This window comes from Salmo salar, chromosome 09, assembly GCF_965601325.2.
Source record: "Salmo salar chromosome 09, fSalSal1, whole genome shotgun sequence".
Lineage (NCBI taxonomy): Eukaryota > Metazoa > Chordata > Actinopteri > Salmoniformes > Salmonidae > Salmo > Salmo salar.
Window position 1 is genome coordinate 137,877,648 of NC_138299.1, and position 21,105 is coordinate 137,898,752.

Consider the following 21,105-nt stretch of genomic DNA (forward strand, 5'->3'; position numbering starts at 1 on the left):
AGGATCGAAGAAAACTAACCAGGAGCTGCACAATAAAAATAAGAACTACACTTATCTTATGTAATGGAACTACATTTCCCTACAGCATCAGCGTGACATAACCAGTGACCAACATGGCGGCTGTTGGAACGTTCTCTAGAGTTGCCAGACTGAGTTTATGCATTGGCAGAAGATGTCGTTTAATATCGAACAGCGCACAGAGACGAGGAATAGCTTCATGCATTGACCGTAAGTTCCATGAGCATTTTGGGGTTTAAATCGTTGGTAGAGTAATGCGGACTTGCACTGCTAGTCATCTGACGTGTTAACATTAGTTGGGATGAGCAGAATTGCTCGCTAAACTAGTTAGCTGACTAACGTTAGTAGGTAACTGACTGCATAAAGTGTCTTGTTTTTCATTGCTAAGTGTGCATTTTCCAGAAATGCATTGCTACTTATGTACTACTTAGTCATATTGACCTCTGTTGGTAACGTTCTACTGTACTACCTAACGAGCTATGTAACAACCTCTGGTGGTCAAGTGATACTCAATCGTTATTTTGCAGCTAAAGTAGTCGTGTTGATGCATTGTAACTGTATGAATTTTAAGAATTATTTATTTATTTTTTATTTCACCTTTATTTAACCAGGTAGGCAAGTTGAGAACAAGTTCTCATTTAAAATTTCGAACTGGTCAAGATAAAGCAAAGCAGTTTGACACATACAACAACACAGAGTTACACATGGAGTAAAACAAACCTACAGTCAATAATATAGTAGAAAAATAAGTCTATATACAAAGTGAGCAAATGAGGTGAGATAAGGGAGGTAAAGGCAAAAAAGGCCATGGTGGTGAAGTAAATACAATATAGCAAGTAAAACACTGGAATGGTAGATTTGCAGTGGAAGAAAGTAGAAATAGAAATAATGGGGTGCAAAGGAGCAAAATAAATAAATACAGTAGGGGAAGAGGTAGTTGTTTGGGCTAAATGTATAGATGGGCTATGTACAGGTGCAGTAATCTGTGAGCTGCTCTGACAGCTGGTGCTTAAGGCTAGTGAGGGAGATAAGTGTTTCCAGTTTCAGAGATTTTTGTAGTTCGTTCCAGTCATTGGCAGCAGAGAACTGGAAGGAGAGGCGGCCGAAGGAGGGATTGGCTTTGGGGGTGACCAGAGAGATACACCTGCTAGAGCGCGTGCTACAGGTGGGTGCTGCTATGGTGACCAGCGAGCTGAGATAAAGGGGAACTTTACCCAGCAGGGTCTTTTAGATGACCTGGAGCCAGTGGGTTTGGCGACAAGTATGAAGCGAGGGCCAGCCAACGAGAGCGTACAGGTCGCAGTGGTGGGTAGTATATGGGGCTTTGGTGACAAAACAGATGGCACTGTGATAGACTGCATCTAATTTATTGAGTAGGGTATTTTAGGCTATTTTGTAAATGACGTTGCCGAAGTCGAGGATCGGTAGGATGGTCAGTTTTACGAGGGTATGTTTGGCAGCATGAGTGAAGGATGCTTTGTTGTGAAATAGGAAGCCAATTCTAGATTTAACTTTAGATTGGAGATGTTTGATGTGAGTCTGGAAGGAGAGTTTACAGTCTAACCAGACACCTAGGTATTTGTAGTTGTCCACATATTCTAAGTAAGAACCGTCCAGAGTAGTGATGCTGGACGGGCGGGCAGGTGCAGGCAGCGATCGGTTGAAGAGCATGCATTTAGTTTCTTGCATTTAAGAGCAGTTGGAGGCCACGGAAGGAGAGTTGTATGGCATTGAAGCTCGTCTGGAGGGTAGTTAACAGTGTCCAAAGAAGGGCCAGAAGTATACAGAATGGTGTCGTCTGTGTAGAGGTGGATCGAGACTCACCAGCAGCAAGAGCGACATCATTGATGTATACAGAGAAAAGAGTCGGCCCAAGAATTGAACCCTGTGGCACCCCCATAGACTGCCAGAGGCCCGGACAACAGGCCCTCCGATTTGACACACTAAACTCTATCAGAGAAGTAGTTGGCGAACCAGGCGAGGCAATCATTTTAGAAACCAAGGCTATTGAGTCTGCCGATGAGGATGTGGTGATTGACAGAGTCGAAAGCCTTGGCCAGGTCAATGAATACGGCTGCACAGTATTGTTTCTTATCGATGGTGGTTATGATATCATTTAGGACCTTGAGCGTGGCTGTGGTGCACCCATGACCAGCTCTGAAACCAGATTGCATAGCGGAGAAGGTGCGGTGGGATTCGAAATGGTCGGTAATCTGTTTGTTGACTTGGCTTTCGAAGACTTTAGAAAGGCTGTGTATGCTGTGCAGTGCAGTGCTGATATATGTCTGTAGCAGTTTGGGTCAAGAGTGTCCCCCCCTTTGAAGAGGGGGATGACCGCAGCTGCTTTCCAATCTTTGGGAATCTCAGATGACACAAAAGAGAGGTTGAACAGGCTAGTAATAGGGGTTGCAACAATTTCGGCAGATCATTTTAGAAAGTGTCCAGATTGTCTAGCCCGGCTGATTTGTAGGGGTCCAGATTTTGCAGCTCTTTCAGAACATCAGCTTACTGGATTTGGGAGAAGGAGAAATGGGGAAGGCTTGGGTGAGTTGCTGTGGGGGGTGCAGTGCTGTTGACTGGGGTAGGGGTAGCCAGGTGAAAAGCATGGCCAGCCGTAGAAAAATGCTTATTGAAATTCTCAATTATAGTGGATTTATCGGTGGTGAGAGTTTCCTATCCTCAGTGCAGTGGGCAGCTGAGAGGATGTGCTCTTATTCTCCAAGGACTTTAGTGTCCCAGAACTTTTTTGAGTTTGTGTTGCAGGAAGTACATTTCTGCTTGAAAAAGCTAGCCTTTGCTTTTCTAACTGCCTGTGTATATTGGTTTCTAACTTCCCTGAAAAGTTGCATATCACGGGGGCTGTTCGATGCTAATGCAGAACGCCACAGGATGTTTTTGTGTTGGTTAAGGGCAGTCAGGTCTGGAGAGAACCAAGGGCTATATCTGTTCCTGGTTCTACATTTCTTGAATGGGGCATGCTTATTTAAGATGGTGAGGAAGGCATTTAAAAAAATAACCGGGCATCCTCTACTGAAGGGATGAGGTCAATATCCTTCCAGGATACCGGGGCCAGGTCGATTAGAAAGGCCTGGTCGCTGAAGTGTTTCAGGAAGCGTTTGACAGTGATGAGTGGCGGTCGTTTGACCGCTGACCCTTTACGGATGCAGGCAATGTGGCAGTGATCGCTGAGATCTTGGTTGAAAACAGCAGAGGTGTATTTAGAGGGCAAGTTGGTTAGGATGATATCTATGAGGGTGCCCGTGTTTACGGCTTTGGGGTGGTACCTGGTAGGTTCATTGATAATTTGTGTGAGATTGAGGGCATCAAGCTTAGATTGTAGGGTGGCTGGAGTGTTAAGCATGCATGGTGGTGTACAGACAGTCTTACTTGAGGAAAGCCACTTGATTCCTATTGGTCAGCCATGTCTCCTTTCCACCTCTCAAATCAAATTGTATTGGTCACATACACATGGTTATCAGATGTTAATGCGAATGTAGCGAAATGCTTCTGAGGCAGAGGTGTGTGTGTTCTACGACCCTGCCTTGGGGTGGGCTTCTGTCCTGATCTACGTTGACTTGACAGATGTGATGTAAGGGCAAGTGTGATGTGTGTGATGTTCAATGGTTTTTCAACTATTTCTCTTCAAGTAAAAATGTTTAAAACGATTCTGGTAATTATGCCGCACTCAACAGTACTGCCATTGTCTAACACTGCTAGACTTTATGCAGTATGTGCCCTTCGTGACTATTCTTAACACCGCTAGACTTTATGCATTATGTGCCCTGCGTGACGCTATTCTTAACACTGCTAGACTTTATGCAGTATGTGCCCTGTGTAACCGGTGCTGTACTGCGCCGCTGTAACTCTGCGTTGTGTGTGGTTGATTGAGACTATAGATGTGGACTTTGGAGATCAGGTTGTTTTAATTAAGCAGAATTCACTCTCTGCATCCTGCATCTGCATCCAAAAGAAAATAAAACATTTGTAGAGCACATATGTTCTGCGAATCGTCGCCTCTTTCTACAACAGATGCACAATACAAGGGACTGGGGTCATTCGAGGAGCTAGCCATCGTTCACACATACAATAGCCTGCTAATACCTTAGATAACTATTAACCACATGTTGAATTCAGAATGTTAATATCATCCTAAAAACTACAGTTACAAGTGCATCTTAACAATACACTTATGAGTAACCTCTAAATATACAACATTATTCATGAACAAAACACTGTGTGTGTGTGTGTGACTTTGTGCTTAAAATAATCAAACTTTTCTGAAGACGACAGAAAAAGCATGCCTACCTCTCATAGTTCATCAAAATGATTTGAGCACAAAGGGCAAAATGCAAGTACACACTCCCCTACTCCCAAGATGCAGGCATGCATAATAACAAATCAACATGCCATATTCATATATGAACCTGGTGAAATTCACACAGTCTTTTAACAACTGTTACACCTGCATGACTCTATTCTTAACTCCCTCCTTGCAGCTGCTCATGGCCTCAGTGATGAACAGAAAGAGTTTCAGAAGATGGCCTTTGACTTTGCAGCAAATGAAATGTCTCCACACATGGCTGAGTGGGATGAAAAGGTATTACTGTGAAGTGCAGTTTGTTTAGCTATTCCCTTTCAGCCCATACATGTCAATGGAATAAAAGGAACCGTATCAAACATATGGAAACTACCTGTTTGACTCCTTTCCATGAATGCCATTCCAGCCATTAGCTTCTCCCACCAGCCTCCTCTGCAATCACTAAACCCCTTTTTTTATGAGAGGGCATTTGTATGAAGGTAAAAAGCAACTTTCGTTGTTCAGGAAATCTTCCCGGTGGAGACCATGCGTAAGGCTGCCCAGCTGGGGTTTGGGGGGATCTATGTCCAGCCGGAGGTGGGGGGATCTGGCTTGTCTCGTCTGGACACCTCGCTCATCTTTGAGGCCTTATCGACAGGCTGCGTTAGCACCACAGCCTACATCAGCATTCACAAGTAAGGCATGGCCAATGCCAGCAATCACCACAACCTCTCAAAAGTGTCTGCTCAAGAGATTCACCAAACATCACATATAGATGATGGACTAATATTAATTGAAAGCAGGGGTAAGTATGGGGTGTTCATTAATAGATGCTCATTTCTGTGCAGCATGTGTAACTGGATGATTGACACCTTTGGCAACACTGAGCAGAGGGAGAAGTACTGCCCTGAGCTTTGTACGATGGACAAGTTTGCCTCTTATTGTCTCACTGAGCCAGGTTGGTTTTTTTGTCCTCATCTTTCTATTATGTGATGGTGTCATGCATTGACACCATGAACCTGTATAGTGTGGCTATCCTTTCTGTCTTATTGAATCTCATTTCCCATTCATGTTTCAGGCAGTGGCAGTGATGCTGCTTCGTTACTCACTACTGCAAAGTTGGAAGGAGACCATTATGTTCTCAATGGGTCCAAGGTACTGTTTTTATTCATCGCCTTACTGTAGCTGATATGAAAGAATAAATTGTGATGTAAAGTGGAGGTATCACTCTCACTGTGTTTGTCCTGCTGCAGGCCTTCATCAGTGGAGGAGGAGACACAGATGTGTACATTGTAATGTGTCGGACGGGAGGGAAAGGTCCCAAGGGGATCTCCTGTGTGGTGGTGGAGAAAGACACTCCAGGACTCAGCTTTGGCAAGAAGGAGAAGAAGGTAGCTGGCCTTTGATTGATGTTGATAGTCTTAAATTGGTCATTTTGAATACAATCCTTATGTCTAATAAACTGTAAAGCAGGAGCCTACAAACTTACATGGTCTATAGTTAATTTCTACATGTCTAAGTGAAGCCATGCCCACCAGGGGGCATAGTTGTGTTGAAGCCCTGAGGGATGCAGTGATTCTCCAACGGAGGCCTCTGTTCTCTCTCTCTACAGGTGGGATGGAACTCTCAGCCAACCAGAGCAGTGATCTTAGAGGACTGCCACGTCCCAGTGACCAGTCGGCTGGGTCAGGAGGGACAGGGCTTTAACATCGCTATGAGAGGCCTGAATGGCGGCAGGATCAATATTGGTGAGGTGGCAACAGGTTTACCTTTTTGTTTCAATGGTTTGTTATTTGAGATATATATATACCTTAGCCAAATACATTTAAACTCAGTTTTTCACAATTCCTGACGTTTAGTCCTAGAAAAAATTCCATGTCTTAGGTCAGTTAGGATCACCACTTGATTTTAAGAATGTGAAATGTCAGAATAATAGAGAATGCTTTTTTTTTCAGCTTTTATTTCTTTCATCACATTCTCAGTGGGTCAGAAGTTTACATACTCATTTAGTATTTGGTAGCATCGCCTTTAAATTGTTTAACCTGGGTCAAACGTTTCGGGTAGCCTTCCACAAGCTTCCCACAATAAGTTGGGTGAATTTTGGCCCATTCCTCCTGACAGAGTGTTTTGTAGGCCTCCTTGCTCGCACAAGCTTTTTCAGTTCTGCCCACAAATGATCTATAGGATTGAGGTCAGAGCTTTGTGATGGCCACTCCAATACCTTGACTTTGTTGTCCTTAAGCCATTTTGCCACAACTTTGGAAGTATGCTTGGGGTCAGTGTCCATTTGGAAGACCCATTTGCGACTAAGCTTAAACTTCCTGACTGATGTCTTGAGATGTTGCTTCAATATATCCACTTCATTTTCCTACCTCATGATGCCATCTATTTTGTGAAGTGCACCAGTCCCTCCTGCAGCAAAGCACTCCCACAACATGATTCTGCCACCCCCCTACTTCACGGTTGGGATGGTGTTCTTTGGCTTGCAAGCCTCCCCCTTTTCCTCCAAACATAACGATGGTCATTATGGCCAAACAGTTCTATTTTTGTTTCATCAGACCAGAGGACTTTTCTCCAAAAAGTACGGTCTTTGTCCCCATGTGCAGTTGCAAACCGTAGTCAGGCTTTTTCATGGCGGTTTTGGAGCGGTGGCTTCTTCCTTGCTGAGCGGCCTTTCAGGTTATGTCGATATAGGACTTGTTTTACTGTGGATATAGATACTTTTGTACCCGTTTCCTCCAGCATCTTCACAAGGTCCTTTGCTGCTGTTCTGGGATTGATTTGCACTTTTTGCACCAAAGTACGCTCATCTCTAGGAGACAGAACGTGTCTCCTTCCTGAGAGGTATGACGGCTGCGTGGTCCCATGGTGTTTATACTTGCATACTATTGTTTGTACAGATGAACGTGGTACCTTCAGGCATTTGGAAATTGCTCCCAAGGATGAACCAGACTTGCGGAGGTCTACAATTCTTTTTCTGAGGTCTTGGCTGATTTCTTTTGATTTTCCCATGATGTCAAGCAAAGAGGCACTGAGTTTGAAGTTAGGCCTTGAAATACATCCACAGGTACACCTCCAATTGTCTCAAATTATGTCAATTAGCCTATCAGAAGCTTCTAAAGCCATGACATCATTTTCTGGAATTTTCCAAGCTGTTTAAAGGCACAGTCAACTTGGTGTACAGTATGTAAACTTCTGACCCACTGGAATTGTGATACAGTGAAATAATCTGTCTCTAAACAATTGTTGGAAAATGACTTGTGTCATGCACAAAGTAGATGTCCTGACCGACTTGCCAAAACTATAGTTTGTTAACAAGAAATTTGTGGAGTGGTTGAAAAACGAGTTTTAATGACTCCAACCTAAGTATGTAAACTTCCGACTTTAGCTTTATCTGTGTTTATTATTATTTTTTTCTGAAGTCGGTTTTCCTTAACCCATTTACTTCACATTTTGAAAACACAACCAAGGCTCAGGTGTCTGCTACATTAACTTACTGTGCATTATCTGCCTGCAGCCTCTTGTTCTCTTGGGGCGGCCCATGCATGTGTACAGCTGGCGAGAGATCACCTGTTAGTACGCAAGCAGTTTGGAGATACCCTCTCAAGCAACCAGGTAAGCGTTCCATCAGGTCTACAGCTCTGAATTGGGAAAGACCTTTAGTGATACTGTGTTTGACGGTTTCTCTCTGGGTTTCTTTTGTAGTTCCTGCAGTTTAAGTTGGCAGAGATGGCCACCAAGCTAGTGGCGTCGCGTCTGTTGGTGCGTGAGGCTGCCTTGGCACTGCAGGAGGGCAGGTCTGACGCTGTGTCCCTCTGCTCCATGGCCAAACTCTTTGTCACTGACGAGTGCTTCAACGTGAGTCAATTCGTTTTTCCTCTTTAAAATGGTTCTTAGGGATACTGTGTTATTTTAGTATTTACTGTAAAACTTCCATTAGCTAGCTATTAGCCTGGAAGTGTATTTGTTTTAACTGCAGCAGACTTGTGTTTTGACATGCAGGGATCAGTCATTCAACGCAAGGTAGAGGTGCAGTGAAATTCCACTGCAGCATAATGACACTTTTTGGGGGGGACCCAGAGCTTATTGTAGGCCAGTGTTTCTTTGCTAAAATGTGAAACGATGCCCAACCATTAAAATGGACCAGTGCATGTTGGAGACTCAACGTTTTACAGTAAGTGGTCTCCTCTTACGCACTGGTAATGATGTAGAAGTCTATTAGATGTAGCTGCACATCGGTATCTTTGCCCTCTCTCAACAGATCTGTAACCAGGCACTCCAGATGCATGGTGGATACGGTTACCTCAAAGACTACGCTGTTCAGCAGTTTGTCCGGGATATCAGAGTACACCAGATACTGGAGGGTATGTATGCACCGCTCTTACTATGACAAAGCTGTCCTTGTGAAATTGTGCTTTTTAACATAATGGTTCAGTATTTTAATGGCAATGCACACATCTTTATAAACTTGATCACTAGCCACTGTTGCATTGACAAATTACTGATTTACCCTTTTATATTTTCTCTCTTTCAGGAACAAATGAAGTGATGCGGATGATAATTGCCAGAAGTTTACTGTCAGAGTCTGGATAAATATAATGCCATGGGCTGGCCAAAAATGGACTTTCTCCTGTCTTGAAGGGATGGTGTGGTGGCAGGCTTGTTGTTTGACTGTATCCCTCAAGTGTCTTGGAACGCCCCTCTTTTAAAGGGGGAATACTATAGGCTAAAGCTGTAATTAGGTCTTTTTCTGTTTGTGTGGAATGAAATAACAGCTGCTCATTGAGGGATATGGAAGTGGAACCATATTAGATGTCATATTTGTCCATGCTGTATTTTGTGGATCAGTATTGGGGTGAAGGTTTTTGGTTATCTATATCAGATTAGTTCGATGACATCACGGTTTCTCCTGCACATTCAGATATGGTGGCAACATTTGAAACATGAGCAAGTTTGGTTCTCATGATTCAGTTTAATCATAAAACAATATTAAATGTATCATCCAGGTGGGTTGGATGACTGAGGTTTTATATAATACACTGCTCAAAAAAAATAAAGGGAACACTAAAATAACACATCCTAGATCTGAATGAATGAAATAATCTTATTAAATACTTTTCTTTACATAGTTGAATGTGCTGTCAACAAAATAATCAATGGAAATCCAATTTTATCAACCCATGGAGGTCTGGATTTGGAGTCACACTCAAAATTAAAGTGGAAAACCACACTACAGGCTGATCCAACTTTGATGTAATGTCCTTAAAACAAGTCAAAATGAGGCTCAGTAGTGTGTGTGGCCTCCACGTGCCTGTATGACCTCCCTACAACGCCTGGGCATGCTCCTGATGAGGTGGCGGATGGTCTCCTGAGGGATCTCCTCCCAGACCTGGACTAAAGCATCTGCCAACTCCTGGACAGTCTGTGGTGCAACGTGGCGTTGGTGGATGGAGAGAGACATGATGTCCCAGATGTGCTCAATTGGATTCAGGTCTGGGGAACGGGCGGGCCTGTCCATAGCATCAATTCCTTCCTCTTGCAGGAACTGCTGACACACTCCAGCCACATGAGGTCTAGCATTGTCTTGCATTAGGAGGAACCCAGGGCCAACCGCACCAGCATATGGTCTCACAAGGGGTCTGAGGATCTCATCTCGGTACCTAATGGCAGTCAGGCTACCTATGGAGGGCTGTGCGGCCCCACAACGAAATGCCACCCCACACCATGACTGACCCACCGACAAACCAGTCATGCTGGAGGATGTTGCAGGCAGAACGTTCTCCACGGCGTCTCCAGACTGTCACGTCTGTCACATGTGCTCAGTGTGAACCTGCTTTCATCTGTGAAGAGCACAGGGTGTCAGTGCCGAATTTGCCAATCTTGGTGTTCTCTGGCAAATGCCAAATGTCCTGCACGGTGTTGGGCTGTAAGCACAACCCCCACCTGTGGACGTCGGGCCCTCATACCACCCTCATGAAGTCTGTTTCTGACCGTTTGAGCAGACACCTGCGCATATGTGGCCTGCTAGAGGTCATTTTGCAGGGCTCTGGCAGTGCTCCTCCTGCTCCTCCTTGCACAAAGGCGGAGGTAGCGGTCCTGCTGCCGGGTTGTTGCCCTCCTACGGCCTCCTCCACGTCTCCTGATGTACTGGCCTGTCTCCTGGTAGCGCCTCCATGCTCTGGACACTACGCTGACAGACACAGCAAACCTTCTTGCCACAGCTCGCATTGATGTGCCATCCTGGATGAGCTGCACTACCTGAGCCACTTGTGTGGGTTGTAGACTCCGTCTCATGCTACCACTAGAGTGAAAGCACCGCCAGCATTCAAAAGTGACCAAAACATCAGCCAGGAAGCATAGAAACTGAGAAGTGGTCTGTGGTTACCACCTGCAGAACCACTCCTTTATTGGGGGTGTCTTGCTAATTGCCTATAATTTCCACCTGTTGTCTATTCCATTTGCACAACAGCATGTGAAATGTATTGTCAATCAGTGTTGCTTCCTAAGTGGACAGTTTGATTTCACAGAAGTGTGAATAACTTGGAGTTACATTGTGTTGTTTAAGTGTTCCCTTTATTTTTTTGAGCAGTATATTTGGTACTGCATTATAAGAACCATGTTTTAAAGGTCCAATGCAGCTGTTTCTCTATCAAATCATTTCTGGATAACAATGATGTTGGCAAAATTTTTATTGAAAACAATGACCAAATTCTCAAGCAGCTCTTACACTAAATGGCCATTATAATTTCACAGTATTCCAACCTCAAAACACAGGTAATCACAATTGACTGCACTAGACCTTTAAGAACCTTTTGCCGTTAAGGGAAGAATATTTAAAACCCAGATATCTCAGTCATTGACAAATTATACATTCCAGCTACCTAATTGAGATTAGTAATATATTCTCTGTGTACATAAATGTAATAAAACTACAAATATTCTTATTAGATACAAGTATGGGTCAACGCTTTCTTGTCTTTAAACATTTCCAGTATTGAAATTCTATTAAATGGGCTGTTCACAACTCAACATGAACAGTTGGCCTGAGAAGAACGCTTTACATCTCTGAGCAGTAATGTGCTTAGTGTCAACATGATGGTGAGAGTTGATGAGCATACATTCTCTCCAGGCAAACCCTCGTCAATTGTTGTAACTGGCGTATATAGTCATGGCCAAAAGTTGAGAATGACACATTCATTTTAACAAGGTCTGCATGATGGCAATTTGCATATACTCCAGAATGTTATGAAGAATGATCAGATGAATTGCAAAGTCCCTCTTTGCCATGCAAATGAACTGATTCCCCCAAAAACATTTCCAATGCATTTCAGCCCTGCCACAAAAGGACCAGCTGACATGTCAGTGATTCTCTCGTTAACACAGGTGTAAGTGTTGACGAGGACAAGGCTGGAGATCACGCATGCTGATTGAGTTCGAATAACAGACTGGAAGCTTCAAAAGGAGGGTGGTGCTTGGAATCATTGTTCTTCCTCTGTCAACCATGGTTACCTGCAAGGAAACACGTGCCATCATCATTGCTTTGCACAAAAAGGGCATCACAGGCAAGGATATTGTTGCCAGTAAGATTGCACCTAAATCAACCATTTATCGGATCACCAAGAACTTCAAGGAGAGCGGTTCAATTGTAAAGAAGGCTTCAGGGCGCCCAAGAAAGTCCAGCAAGTGCCAGGACCGTCTCCTAAAGTTGATTCAGCTGCGGGATCGGGGCACCACCTGTACAGAGCTTGCTCTGGAATGGCAGCAGGCAGGTGTGAGTGCGGCTAAGACTTTGAGGATGGCCTGGTGTCAAGAAGGGCAGCAAAGAAGCCACTTCTCTCCAGGAAAAACATCAGGGACAGACTGATATTCTGCAAAAGGTACAGGGATTGGACTGCTGAGGACTGGGGTAAAGTCATTTTCTCTGAATCCCCTTTCCAATAGTTTGGGGCATCCGGGAAAAAAGCTTGGCCGGAGAAGACAAGGTGAGCGCTACCATCAGTCCTGTGTCATGCCAACAGTAAAGCATCCTGAGACCATTCATGTGTGGGGTTGCTTCTCAGCCAAGGGAGTGGGCTCACTCACAATTTTGCCTAAGAACACAGCCATGAATAAAGAATGGTACCAACACATCCTCCGAGAGCAACTTCTCCCAACCATCCAGGAACAGTTTGGTGACGAACAATGCCTTTTCCAGCATGATGGAGCACCTTGCCATAAGGAAAGTGATAACTAAGTGGCTCGGGGAACAAAACATTGATATTGTGGGTCCATGGCCAGGAAACTCCCCAGACCTTAATCCCATTGAGAGCTTGTGGTCAATCCTCAAGATGCGGGTGGACAAACAAAAACCCACAAATTCTGACAAACTCCAAGCATTGATTATGCAATAATGGGCTGCCATCACTCAGGATGTGGCCCAGAAGTTAATTAGCAGCATGCCAGGGCGGATTGCAGAGGTCTTGAAAAAGAAGGGTCAACACTGCAAATATTGACTCTTTGCATCAACTTCATGTAATTGTCAATAAAAGCCTTTGACACTTATGAAATGCTTGTAATTATACTTCAGTATTCCATAGTAACATCTAAAGACACTGAAGCAGCAAACTTTGTGGAAATTAATATTTGTGTCATTCAACTTTTGGCCACGACTAAGTCAAAACTGTCAAATATATGGATTCACAAACAACTTGTTCCAACAAAATGTTTTAGAGAATAGGCCTTGTTTTAACCTTAAAGAATCTGTCTGATCATGGCATTTGAAAACAGCAAAAAGAATAAAACAAGTCTTTGAACTTGTGCAGACTTGAATACAGTAGATTCCACAAGTGTCATATTTTCTCATTTGTCTTCTTTAGCATGAGTTCTTCATTCTACTTTGAACTGCAATAAAAGTGATTTTAATTTGTAGCAAATCCTTCTCTCCTCTATACAGTCTTCCTTTGAGAAAGTCTTTCCATTTGCATCAGTTTGTGTTCAAAAGTAAAACGTGAGACACTCCAGTGGGCTATACCAGTGATCCAGCCTGGCTCTGAGCGGGCACCAAGATGGGCACAGCACCTATCCGGGCCAGGGTGGTGGAGCTGATTGGCGAGGTGAGAGGGCGTGGCACCTGGGGCTGGGCCCCCTCAGTCTTGTCGGGCTCTGTGACCATGTGGCCAGGTGGGGAATGGGGTGGGGCACCGTTGAAACTGGAGGTTCTGCTGTGTCCATAGTGAGGCATGCTACTGATGCTGGGAGGTCGGCTATGGTTGGAACTGGGGGGTCGACTGTGCTTGGAACTGGGAGGTCGACTGTGCCTGTGTGGAGCGCTACCGCCAATGTGGTTTGAGCTTGGTGGTCTGCAGTGCCCATGTGGAGAGGGGGCACCAATATTGTTAGAACTTGGGGGTTGACTGTTCCCATGTGGGGAGGGGGTACCAATGTTAGAACTAGGGGGTCTGCTGTGCACATGTGGAGAGGTGACACCAACATGGTTAGGACTGGGGGGTTGACTGAACCCATGGGGAGGGGTGTCAACAATGATACTAGTGCTGAGGGGCCGGGTGTGGCCAGGGGGTAGAGTCCCACTGATGTGGTTAGAACTGGGGGGTCGACTGTGCCTGTGTGGAGAGGTGGCATCAATGTTGTTTGCAACACAGAGGGGTCTGGTGTGCCTGGGTGGAGGTGTGCCACTGATGTACCCTGGGAGGCCCTGCAGGGGGTTGAGCTCTCCAGGCCGAAGGCGGTAGGCGTTGAGCACAGAGCCTGTGTCAGAGGCCGGAGCAGTGGGGTAGGGGAAGTTGTTGGGCTGCTGGGGGTCTCGTAGATGTGGGCTCGTGGCTATGGAGGACAGCGTGCCATTTTTGGAGAGGATGTCTGAGCCTGTGCCGCTCTTTGCCCAGGAAACACGCTTGGGTGCCTGGGCATCCTCCCTGTAATGGATAGACAGACAGACAGCCAATGAGAGAACACAAACCAAGATCATATCACATGCTACACACATTCTCCAATCACCAACCTGCAGAAACTGAATTAGAACACTGTCCATGGAGTACTAGTAGTTGTACATCCTGTGACGTTTAACAACTGCACCTGTCTTTCCAATGACAAAGTCTCACTTGATATCATTGGCTAGCTCCTCCTCTTCGTGGTCTCTCCTCCTCAGTATGAAGATGAGGAAGAGTATGATGGCTACCAGTGCCACGATGGACCCCAGAGTAGCAGCAACAATCGCTCCAGCATTAGAGGCTGTGGAAGAGGACGCCACAGAGAGGATTAGAACAGGAAACAAGAGCAGTCTGTATATACTAGTATGAGATTGTGTGTTTACTTCCTATACATACAGGTGAAGACCTCCAGGTTGATAGAGCAAGTGTCAGAGCCGGCAGTGTTGCTAGCTCGGCACACATATTTCCCTGACATGCTCTTGGTGAGGTTACTCAGCCTGAGGGTGCCTTGCCTCTCATCTGAAAGAGAAAGACAGAGTTACACACTCTTACCTCTACATCATGAACATATTCATGTACTGTACAGTGCACAGAATGTTATACACAATCTCCATCTACAGTAATGTTGAGTTACACTAGGTAACACGGGTAGCTACAGTATCTATGCAAACAGACTACACACTCTAGTAAGTACAATACTCTCTTGGTTCCGAAGCTATAAGTATTGAAGGGTATCCTGGTCCTAGGGAGTCAAATCCCACTGGGCGCAGATGTCAATTCAATGTCTATTCCACATGGAAACAATGTCGATTCAACCAGTTTTTGCCCAGTGGGATGGGCTGTTGGTTCTCTTTATACCAGTGCGGATCCTCTTTGATATCACCCCTTTCTGTCCCAGGCATAAATAATGAGGTTATATGGAGAGACCTCACTAGCAAATGGTTAAACACCAGACAAGGAGTCTCCACAATGATGAATCAGAACCTGTGGCTTTTCACAGCTGGACTTCATCAGTTGACATAATCCTAGTTGCTGTGGTCCACTTGTCATAGCTGGCGTGGGGATGCTCTATTGTAAGTGTGTAGCACTGGGGGCACTAGAGAATAATAAACATGTGAAGCAGCTCTTATCAAGCAAATCCCCTCAAAATCCGATTGGAAACGTCATGAGAGAATATTTTCATCAGATGTTTTCAAATTAAATCACATTTTATTCATCACATGCGTCATAAACAACAGGTGTAGACTAACAGTGAAATGATTACTTACGGGCCCTTTCCAACAATGCAAAGAGAAATGTATTAATAATATAAAGATAACACAAGGAAAAAATACACAATGAGTAACGCTAACTTTATACACGGGGTACCAGTACTGAGTCAATGTGCAGGGGTATGAGGTAATTGAGGTAGAATGTACATATAGGTAGGGGTAAAGTGAATAGGCAACAGGATAGATAAGCAGTAGCAGCATAATATGTGGTGAGTCAAAATAGGCTAACTATTTAGCAGTCTTATGCCTAGAAGCTGTTCAGGGTCCTGTTGGTTCCAGACTTGGTGCATCGGTACCGCTTGCTGTGCGGTGGCAGAGAGAACAGTCTATGACTTGGGTGGCTGGGGCCTCTACCCATATATACCAATATAAAGGATCAAGGGGGAAAACAAATAGTTATATCTTCATCATATATTCTGAGGCATATCATAAATGGAGAATCAAACAACCCAGTGACTCAACCAGCTCAACTCAAGTAGAGAAGCTAAAGTTCACAATATGATGTCAGTACCTTTACTAATAACCAGACTAGAAAATCCTATAAATAAACTATGGCGAATGATGTCCTCTGTCCTAAATTTTTATTGTGACAAACAGCTGTTTGTCCCTGTCCCAAAGTCTAGGAATGAACTGCTGGCTGGGATGCTTGTTTGATAACCTCAGCATGCACCATCTGCTGTTCTCTCTGGGAGGGTGGGGGGAAATCATTAGGCACGCAAAGCACACAAACTCCGCAACGCAATGGTGCTACTGCCAACTCATACTTACTTTACTTTCAGAATAAACAAAACCTCTTGGAGAAGATATCATTTGCAGATGGACGTGCCTATAGGTGTGTACAATTGGCACCTGACATTAGTAACCCAGAGGAGCCAGACAGAATTGCTACAGATTAACGACAGATCAACCCATTCTTAAATTTGGCAGATTTTCTGAATTGCACTGGAATCAAGATCCAAAGACATCACCAATCTCTATATACCAAGAAAGTATTGTACTGATCAAAATACACTGAAATCAAACCATGAAATAACTAACTACAGTACTAACTACAGTAGCAAGTGACTATCACAAACATTTCTACTGGAAAGATCTAAGAACGCAAGAACACAAACAAACTCACAGTATTTGTGCCAACTGTTAATTGTGCACCTTCATGTTTCATACATATCAAGAATGTTAAGACACAATCTTAGTCTACGTACAAGACAAAAACAAAACACTTATTTTGGATTAAATCAAAACTCAATGACCTCAGCAAACGCAGCAGAGTGGACCTTGCAATCATAGTTTTGATTTAATCATTGAATGTCTGTCATTTGATGCAATGGACCAATGACAGCCATTGTGAGAAAGTCCAGGCTTTCTCTTTCTCTATGGCCTTGATACGTAGCCTACCTTTACATTCACTACTTGACTTTACTGTTGCCTTTACAGTCATTTACCATTTATTTTCTATTAGCATATTGATTACTGTGGACTTTCGTACTTTTATATTGTGTTATTTGAGCATGTTATGAAGAGGTTAACCTACAGTATAGTGGTTGCTATGTTATGTAGTTTCATCTTCAGGCCAGATGTCTAAGGGTCAAGGGCTCATATCAGTTGATCCATACCAAAGGAAACATTTTCTATCACGCAAGTCTAACCAGCCTGGTCAAAGACATGTAATCTCAGATTGACTGAGTTTATAAAGGGCAATGCAGATGTATTCAAGGCAAAATCATTTGTGAGGATTAATAAAGACATGCCTTTGGATGAATAACATATACAATTCTTCTAAAGGTTCAACTTTATAGCTGTGTCTGTCCAGTGGTGGGTCAGGGGAGTTTACCTGGGGATGGGGGGTTGGGGTGACACCAGCAAGATTATAGAGCGCAATAGAGTCTTTTTGTAGGCACAAACTCTGCCATGACTCATTGGCCAATGCCTATGGAGGGATGAATGGGTTTTTTGGTGGGTTTTTGGATAAACGCCAAAAAATAAGGTCTGTGGTAAACTCAGGCTCAGGATATTTGATACAGTTTGTTCTATGAGATAAACTTTGTCAGCTAATGCCACTATTGTGAATGTTGAAGCACTTAATGCACATAAAACACGCACTTAATGCACATAAAGGCTTCATAATTAATAAAGGCCATGTTAACTGACTGATATTATCTCATAGAACAAAACCTATAAGATCTCCTAAGCCTGTGTTTACCTCAGACATTATTTTTGGCATTTATCCCAAAACCCCATTCCTTCCTCATTAATTCCCCTATAGGAATGGCTGAACAAACCAGAGGTAACTCATTTCCGTTTTTTAGGCTGTGGGGCTCTACAGGCTTCTGAGTCCTAAAGGGGTTGTGGTGGGTTGAGGATGTATGTGTGAAACCCTTACCCATGAACCCTAGAACAAGCAAGGGCGAGGGGCAGGCTCTCCATTCTGTGGTCATGCAGGAGAGAAAAGTGGCAGAGATAGTGACTGAGAGAAGAAGGGCTGGTGCAGAGAGTGATTAGGGAAGAGAGACATCAACCCCTAGCCCTTAGAAGGGAGTTGTAAGGTGTTGATAGCTGCAAAAGTTTGCAAGAAAAGAGTGATGAGAGAGGCAGGAGAAAAGTAGAGACCGGGAACAATAGAAACACAGCATCTTAGAATGAAGCGAGAGAGACATGCTGATTGTCAATAAAGCGAGCTTCCCTCAATCAAACTAAAATAGCTCATGGGGTGTGTCAGAAAATATTGTTTCCATTTTCACGGCGGGATGAAATACCTGGAGGTGTCGTAAAAGGGCTGGCTTTTGATGAATGAAGAAGTTGTAGGTGTGGCAAAGGCTTGACCAATCAATAGCTAATATGTGGTGGCTTCAAGTCATGCACGGTCTTTGACGTTGTGTGTTGTCATGCACTCCAATTCAGTGGGAGGGCATGAATGTTCATCTTAGTCTATTGTGATTTGTGGAGTATAGTTTTTTTTCAAAACCAACAGTGACCTAATAGGCCATAATAGCAATAACAAAAATGTATCTAGTTTTTTGGTAAATATGTAAAAAATGTATGCAGTCTACATTGTAAGTAGGTAATTGGCTTCAATATGGAATTATCTTACACAGCACTTTCATAAGCAGAAAATACCTTACATAGGCTACATTAGGCTAAATTGCGTTGCATCATATGCGAGCCATGTATGGACATGTCAAATGTTAAATAAGCAAGATTACATTTTCAGTTAGGTTGGTATAGCATTACGAAAGAGAATAATTTACATAAGCTTGGTTTTTAATCAAATCAAATAAAAACGAAGACAAATTTTATTACAACAACTTCAATGTTTCTACAGTAGGTAGGCTCAGGTCACATGGTGTTGTAAATCACATCTCTTGTTCCATACGGGTAATTTAGGCTAAGCAATGTGCTACCACTGACAAAGTTACTACCATAAACAACTCAAACTTGCCAAATGTTTCAGTACCAGAAAATAATTAGCCTGCTGCTGCTGGACCAAAACAATTAAAATGAACACTTGAGTTTGATAATACCAAGCCCTTACGCTCAGTCGAAAGTAGTGCCCTTTAGAAAGCCAGTAGAACACAGGGGTGGAGGCTCTGTCACAGAGAGCATGTGCCAGGTCAAAGAGAAAAATACACAGGATCAGAGTGTTCTAGAGATTTTGCAGGTTTGTCGGTGTGTGTTTGGTGGCGCATTCAAACCCACAGTCCTGGACATTGAGTCAATAAGGCAGTGAAACAGATGAAGTGTATTATTTGCTGGGTAATCTATAGAAGAAGCAAGGGGATCAGAGATCAGAGGAGGAGCTATTCCAATACTTGGTCAACCAGTGTAAGCCTCATTGTTGCTCAGAAACAGCTGGTGCTTTCACAATAATTGTTTCCACTGTATTTTCACATCTTCACAAAATAATACAATATAAAAGGCATATGTGCAGTAAAGTAAGAAAAATAAACCTTGATTTAATATTTTTCTCTCGCTCTCTCTCTCTGCAAGTCTGACATAAGCATGCAGAGTGTACATTGTGAACGTTTCCCATTCTTTAAAGAGGATTAAGTGATGCATGTTGTGGCATTTCAAAGAAAAAAACTCAGTCACCAGAGAGAAAAAAAGAGAGAAATTAGAATCTGCAATCTCATCGCCAACACACCACACATTTGTCCTCAACATTTAGCCCGACTCACAGAGTTAACAAGCGAACCCCTGGCAATACATTCCAGAGGAGAAGGTTAGGAGAGATAACACCATATGGGAGAATGCATCCTGAATGGGTTTTCTGAACAGATCTACCAGTAAAAACATGGAAGATACTATGGCTGTGTTCACACAGTCAGCCCAATTATATTTCTATTGGCAAAGGAGCGGATCTGATTGGTCAAAAGACCAATTAGTGGAGAAAAAAAATATCAGAATTATAGGCTGAATCTCTGAAACTATATATTTGTTATTCATTTGGAATCATCTCCATCTTATGTCAATGGCTATTTAGAAGCTAGGTATTACTTAGAGTCTATCAATGTATCTATTTTAGCTCTCATTTTGACAATCTTAGTGACAGGCAGGGCTCCTTACTACAATAACCCATATAAAGCTGCTGTGAAGAGGACAATGACAGTTTGCATTGACTAAAATGATATTGCACCCATCCACAGTAGTGGCAGGTGTTTTCAGTGCTGGTTAGTAGTGGTTACTCTGCATCACATGGTTGAGTGCTATACATCGGCGATGGATGGAGGTGAGCTATCCTTTGTAATCCTTATATCATACAGTACAGTACATACACTGAGTGTACAAAACATTAGGAACTCTTTCCATGACATATACTGACCAGGTGAATCCAGGTGAAAGCTATGATCCTTTATTGTTGTCACCTGAGACAATTGAGACGATTGAAACATGAATTGTGTACCATTCAGAGGGTGAATGGGTAAGACAAAAGTTTGAAGTGCCTTTGAACGAGTTATGGTAGTAGGTTCCAGACGCACCGGTTTGAGTGTGTCAAGAACTGCAACGCTGCTGGATTTTTCATGCTCAAACGTTTCCTGTGTGTATCAAAAATGGTCCACCACCCAAAGGACATCCAGCCAACTTGACACAACTGTGGGAAGCATTGGAGTCAACATGGGCCAGCATCCCTGTGGAACGCTTTTCGACACCTTGTTGAGTCCATGCCCCGACGAATTCTGATGGCAAATATTGGTGCAACTCAATATTAGGAAGGTGTTTAATGTTTTGTACTCTGTGTATATTCAATAAGGAATCAATCCATTCTGATGGGGACTACTCGTATTATCATAAAACTTAACTGAGGCAGTGAGGTAATGTGATTGGCTAACATTATTGGTACAGATATTAAGGAGTACTCACTCTGCATGGGGGAAAAGAAGACCTCTGACATGGGGGCATTCTTGGTCCACTTGTACTGAGGGATGGGTTTGCCCGAGCTGGACTTACAGCTCAGTGTCACGTTGCCGTTCAGCACAGATGACCCAGTCATCAAGCACACTGGAGGCGAGGGAGGGACTGAGTGAGGGAGAACAGATAGTTAGAAACAACAGAAGAGCTATGAGAGAAACAAATTAAAGGATTTGGTCTACTACAA

The 21,105-nt window shown here is 43.5% G+C and overlaps 2 protein-coding genes across 2 annotated transcripts in view; one reads left to right on the top strand and one right to left on the bottom strand.

Moving 5' to 3' along the window:
• The first annotated feature begins 71 nt into the window (after positions 1-71).
• Positions 72-11,269, top strand: LOC106613017 (isobutyryl-CoA dehydrogenase, mitochondrial). Its single transcript, XM_014214845.3, has 11 exons — positions 72-228; positions 4,515-4,615; positions 4,841-5,010; positions 5,164-5,273; positions 5,394-5,470; positions 5,569-5,706; positions 5,928-6,063; positions 7,833-7,930; positions 8,021-8,173; positions 8,577-8,679; positions 8,850-11,269. The coding sequence occupies exons 1-11, from the start codon at positions 114-116 to the stop codon at positions 8,906-8,908; spliced, it is 1,260 nt and encodes a 419-aa protein (XP_014070320.1). The 5' UTR covers positions 72-113; the 3' UTR covers positions 8,909-11,269.
• Positions 11,270-11,416: 147 nt separating this feature from the next.
• LOC106613014 (endothelial cell-selective adhesion molecule) overlaps positions 11,417-21,105 on the bottom strand; it is a 90,748-nt gene continuing 81,059 nt past the window's right edge. The window contains exons 4-7 of the mRNA XM_045724636.2: positions 20,871-21,026; positions 14,638-14,760; positions 14,413-14,542; positions 11,417-14,226 (exon numbers count right to left, since the gene is read on the bottom strand). Coding sequence (XP_045580592.2) covers positions 13,320-14,226; positions 14,413-14,542; positions 14,638-14,760; positions 20,871-21,026 — 1,316 coding nt within the window. The 3' untranslated portion in view covers positions 11,417-13,319. The remainder of the gene's footprint in view (positions 14,227-14,412; positions 14,543-14,637; positions 14,761-20,870; positions 21,027-21,105) is intronic.